At 50.0% G+C, this 4,988-nt stretch overlaps 1 protein-coding gene across 1 annotated transcript; it reads right to left on the reverse strand.

Annotated features, from left to right (window-relative positions):
• Window positions 1-401: 401 nt before the first annotated feature.
• On the reverse strand, window positions 402-1,820 carry GPR6 (G protein-coupled receptor 6). Its single transcript, XM_014476513.2, has 2 exons — window positions 1,792-1,820; window positions 402-1,509 (listed from the first exon to the last, which is right to left on the reverse strand). Exon 2 carries the CDS (start codon window positions 1,497-1,499, stop codon window positions 402-404), a length of 1,098 nt encoding a protein of 365 aa, XP_014331999.2. The 5' UTR covers window positions 1,500-1,509; window positions 1,792-1,820.
• Between the last annotated feature and the right edge of the window lie 3,168 nt (window positions 1,821-4,988).

The following is a 4,988-nucleotide window of genomic DNA, read 5'->3' on the forward strand; positions in this document are numbered from 1 at the left end:
CCTGCCCTTGAAAATGGCAACACTGTTTTGGCAGTTGAGCAGCTAAAAATAAAGTGCTATAATTAAGCAGTATTGGAATGTCTTCACTCAACAAATGTGATGTACAATTTGAGTATACAACCACATTTTTGTTAGTTTTTTTCACAGAACAGGAAATTCCACATCCTGAACACCTCCAGAAGATACAAATATTTGTATATATATGTACACATGTATACACTGTATATGTAAAGTGCCAACAAGCCTCTTTGTCTCTGTGAGTTTGTTGTGTTTATGTTTATTCTGGCTTTCCAAAATCAGTCACACTATTGGGATCTCAGAGTTCATCAGCAGGCACCGAGAAGCTCACCAAAGGCTGGCTTGTTAGGGGTGCGGTGTTGGTTAGAGGGTGGAGGGAGCCATCAGACCTCACTGGGGGACCTGGAGCGGAAGGGCACTTTGGACTGGAAACAGCCACAAAACAGGAGCCACAGGGCCCGTTGGATCTCCTGGTTGCGGAAGGCATAGATGATAGGATTGATCATAGAGTTGTAGGTTGCGGGCAGCAGGGTGGCGTAGGTGTAGACATCTGGGTCCTCGTGGCTACCTACCACGCAGTAGATGGCAAAGGGCAGCCAGCTGGCACCAAAAGTGCCCAGCACCACTGCCAGCGTTCCCACACCTTTTTTGGTGGCAGCAAGGTGGGGTGGCGCCAGGCAGTGCTGCTGCAGCGCGATCTGGTGTGCGTGCCGCCAGACCACCTGGCAGATGCGCACGTACAGGTGCAGCATGATGCCGAAGACCGCAAAAAAGGTGGCAGAGAGCAGCGCCACATGGCTGCGCGTCAGCGGGCGCACCACGCTGCAGGCGGCGCGCTCCGCCAGGCAATTCCAGCCAAGCACCGGCAGCAGCCCGAGGCCTAAGGACACTGTCCAGGTGGCAGCAAGAAGGAGGTGCACGCCCATTAGGGTCCGTCGCGAGTAATAGGTGAGTGCGTTATAGAGGGACAGGTAGCGGTCCACCGTGATCGCCAGCAGGCTGCTGACTGAGGCAGCGAAGGAGGTCACAAGGAAGCCCACAGTGAGCAGGCTCACGGTCTCTGAGGGCACCACGTATTGGAATACGAAGTGCAGAATGAGACCGCAGCCCGCCAGCAGGTCGGCGGTGGCCAGGCTGCCCACCAGCACGAACATGGGCGTGCGCAGAGCAGGGGTAGACGCGATGAGCGCCACTACCAGGGCATTTTCGCCTGCGATCACCGTCCCAGACATGCAGAGCAGTACGTCCCATGGATTCACTACCGAGAGCAGCAGCCCCGGCGGCCCCGCTGGCAGCTGCGAAGACAACTCCAGCGACGCATTAGCTGCGCCGCCGCCCCCCAGCGCCGCCGCCGCTGCGGCTGCCGGGTGCCCCCATTCACCGGTGTCCCGCGCTCCTGCTGCGGTGGCTGCTGCCGCCGCACCCTCGGCCGCCACTGCCACCACCTGGGAGTCGTTGAGCGAAGATACGCTCGCGTTCATCGCGGCGGGACGTTACACCCTGCGTGGAGAGGGAGAACAAGTGTCAGGTGTGCGGTTCACCCCGCCAGGGGACTTCCCCGGGTGCTGCTGCCCCGCTCGTACTGCCCATCCCGCCTCAGAGCAGAGCGAGGAAGCAGTGGTTGAGAGCCAAAAATTAAAAATACCTGTTGAGTGAGCCAGTGAGAGAGTGAAAAGCACAAGGGATGCCGCATTGGTATCTGAGTTTTTGCACAGATAAAGACACGAAGAACATTCACTCACATTCACACAGATCACGTAAGTGTGTCCGTATTTGCAACCGCATCTTGTGCACCAGACTATTATTGTCGGCCCCAGAGAATCCTGCCCGGGCTCTGACCGGCTTGGTCAGGCGCTCTCAACTAAGCGGCGGAATCGCTGTCCGCGGTGCTGAAAGATAAGTTTCTGCGCTCTGGGAGCACAGAGGACCCCGTTGGCTTCAGAGACCCCTAGGAAAGAGGTTTGGAGGGAGAGAAACTGGAATGTCTTTTTAGGTGGAGAGTGTGGAATCAGCTTGCCTCCATTTCTCCGGGGTGAGAAGGATTCATCTCCTGGCCATCCTTCACCCCTTCCCCTCTGCACACCCTCAAAGTTCCTTTAGAGAGCCCGGTTGCTCACCTGGGGAGTCAGGGCTTCAGGAAATCGCTGATCATGAGCGCTGCGATGGGGCGCCAGGCTGCGCTCCCCGCGCGAACAGAGCCGACTCCTGAAGGAGGTGGCCCGCCCGGCATGCAGAGGAGTGCCGCGAGCTTGTCGCTGTGCGGGTGCTGCGGAGAGTGAGAGATACAGTCAGTAGAAGAAAAAGCGGCTAAGAGCAGCGCGCCCGCTGGAGATTGACAGGCAGGGCGCGGTGACGTCAGGTTCCTGGCTCCAGAGTGCAAGCCAGGCACTCGCTCTACTTGCCCGCCCATCAGCTACCTCCCTCACCACATACCCTCCCCAAACGATGTTTCAGAGGATTCATAGAAGGAGAGGTCGGAGGGTCGCCGCCAGCTCGGAACCTCCAGGAATAGATGGGAGAAAGAGGCGAAGGGGAAAAGAGTGAAGACTAAGGGAAGGCAAGGAGGGTGAAGTGGGAGGGGAGGGGTGGGGGATGAGATGCACTAGCCAGGCAGCAAGACCCAAGCCGGAGGTCACTGAGGGGGGCAGGTTGAAGAAAAAGCCCTGGAGAAGAGGGAGCTTGGTGCAGAGAGGTCCAATCAGAAAGGTGTTATCTTAAAAAAAAAAAAAAAAAACACCTTAGGGGACAGGAATGAACTGGTATGGAGGGGACAGTGAGGGTTTCTTAAAAGGATGTTCGTGGTACCCTTGTCAGCTGAGTAGAGCTAGAGAAGAAAAGCTGAGTTGTGGGGAACAGAGAAAAGATGGGACATTTGAGGAAAGCAATGTCTTCTTTTGACGGTTACCTGTGCAATCAATTCTTCTCTCTCCCTCCATTTCTTCCTCTCTCTCACTATCTTTCTTGAACTCTGCACAGAGGGTTTCACCATGATCTCCCCAGCCAAATGTTCCCCGATCACACTAACTGATAGTGCTCTTGGAACTTGCTCTTTAATTAAAGACCAGGTCTGTGTCTTGTTAGAAAAGAAGAAAGCAGCAAAATGTGATTTACTTTCCTGGCAACAGACTTTGCCCTGTTAATTAGTACCCTATAAAACAAATTACAGGATGAAAATAGTGATAACTCAGCTGCACCAGACTTCAGTAGGCAGGAGTTTTATTTTCAACTTGGATAACTCATCCTTTTGGTTTAAAGGTGTTTTGTTTTGTCAGTAAAATACAAGTATTAGACTTCTTTTTCTTTTTTTAAATTAGCCACAATCTCCAGTACCTGTACTTGGGGGAAAAAGTTAGAATAGTTGCCTCCACCTAAGGCTCTGGAATAAACGATTTCTTATTGGCATGATGGCATTATATCAGAGCCACAGACATGATTTTCAGGGGCCACATGCTCTAGGCAAGGTGAAAATAGACATTTGCTACTGGTGCTTCCTATACTTTTCCGTGTAACTTCTTCCCTCTCCTGGCTTCACTTTGCCTCAAAAAGAAAAAATATATATATTCAAACTTGTGTACAGGCTGGAGTGGAAGGTAGAATTTTATCCTGGCCTTCTCCATTTAAATATGCCCCCTAAGTCCAGACTCATCTTGCCCTCCTATCTCAGTTCAGCTATACTTAACTGGAAAAAGCAGGAAAACTAATAGGACCCTTCAAATCTTTGCTGCAATAGCTAGTGTGGGTCCATAAAATGAATTTACACACAATTTCTCCATTGGGAGAGTTTATAAAATTCTTGTGAATTTGCAATTTGGCTGAAGTTCTGTTTCTGGAAGTGCCATTTTGAGTTTCAGTAGAAGATTATCAAGAATGTTATTTCAGAGCTGTCAAGCAAACTGTCAAACCGCAGATTTCCCAAACAATCAGATGAAAACCCAAGGGGAGGAGGATCTTTCTTAGTATCTGAATGTGTTACAGTTTTACGTGTCACAATGCAGCGCTAAGTGTGAGGTTAAGATTAAGCAGAGATCCTGTGTTTCAGACATTTTCAGGCTGTCACCATCGCCAAGAATGGATTGGCTTTTCAGTAGTTTCAGGGGGAAGATGACATATGTATATTCACGTACATTAATGCTGGTTGTGAGGGTTTTTAGACTATCTTTCAGTCATGCCAGTCTGTGGTTACCTCTCTCAGATACTAAATTGGGTCCTGACAACAAACAGGGCATTCTTTCAAGCTCCACCTTGTTTCTCCCATATTAACTTTTGTCTCCAGGGAGGCAGAAGATGGGAAAGAAAAAAGGTATGTAGTTCATTGTTTATGGTCAGGAATTAGATGTACTTCACTGCCTACTTTGCCCACAGTTCCCCACAAGAGCCTGCCCTTCCAGTAGTCTCCTAGAATGTTCAACCTGTGAACTTTGTGACAATTTCCACTCCTGGCCCAGCTTATGGAAAGAGGTTGATGCCTGACCCAAGGTTAAACAAGATCAGCCATCATTCACTGGACCAGTGACAGGACATCATTCAGGACCATTCCTGAAAATTTAACTAGGAAACATTGTGACAGTTGTCAGTCAGTGTTGGGCTTTGGACCTGAAAGAGCATGATAAGTTAGGGCTGGATCATTCATGTTGAACATTGTGTGAAATGAGAATCAGAGGAAGACAGCTGCAATAGAAGAGTGAAGCAGATGTGCAGAGAGGAAAAGAGATAAGGGAGATCAAATGACTGAGATGTGGAGGGAATGACCTCAGTCCCTGTGTGTCTGGTTGCCAGCTCTGGGAGTCTAAATCTCTAGATCCCTTGAAATGGCTATTTGTAGTCTCTGCTACAAACCTTTCAAACCTTGAGGTTCCTTGAGTGGGTTTCTAATCTGTGAATTGTTGATACTTGACTGAAGCACACAACTAAATGTATTATTCATCCACCAGGTTGTTTGATCCAGGTTATGTTTTGTGGTATGCAGATTT

This window comes from Bos mutus, chromosome 9 (assembly GCF_027580195.1).
Source record: "Bos mutus isolate GX-2022 chromosome 9, NWIPB_WYAK_1.1, whole genome shotgun sequence".
Taxonomy (NCBI): Eukaryota; Metazoa; Chordata; class Mammalia; order Artiodactyla; family Bovidae; genus Bos; species Bos mutus.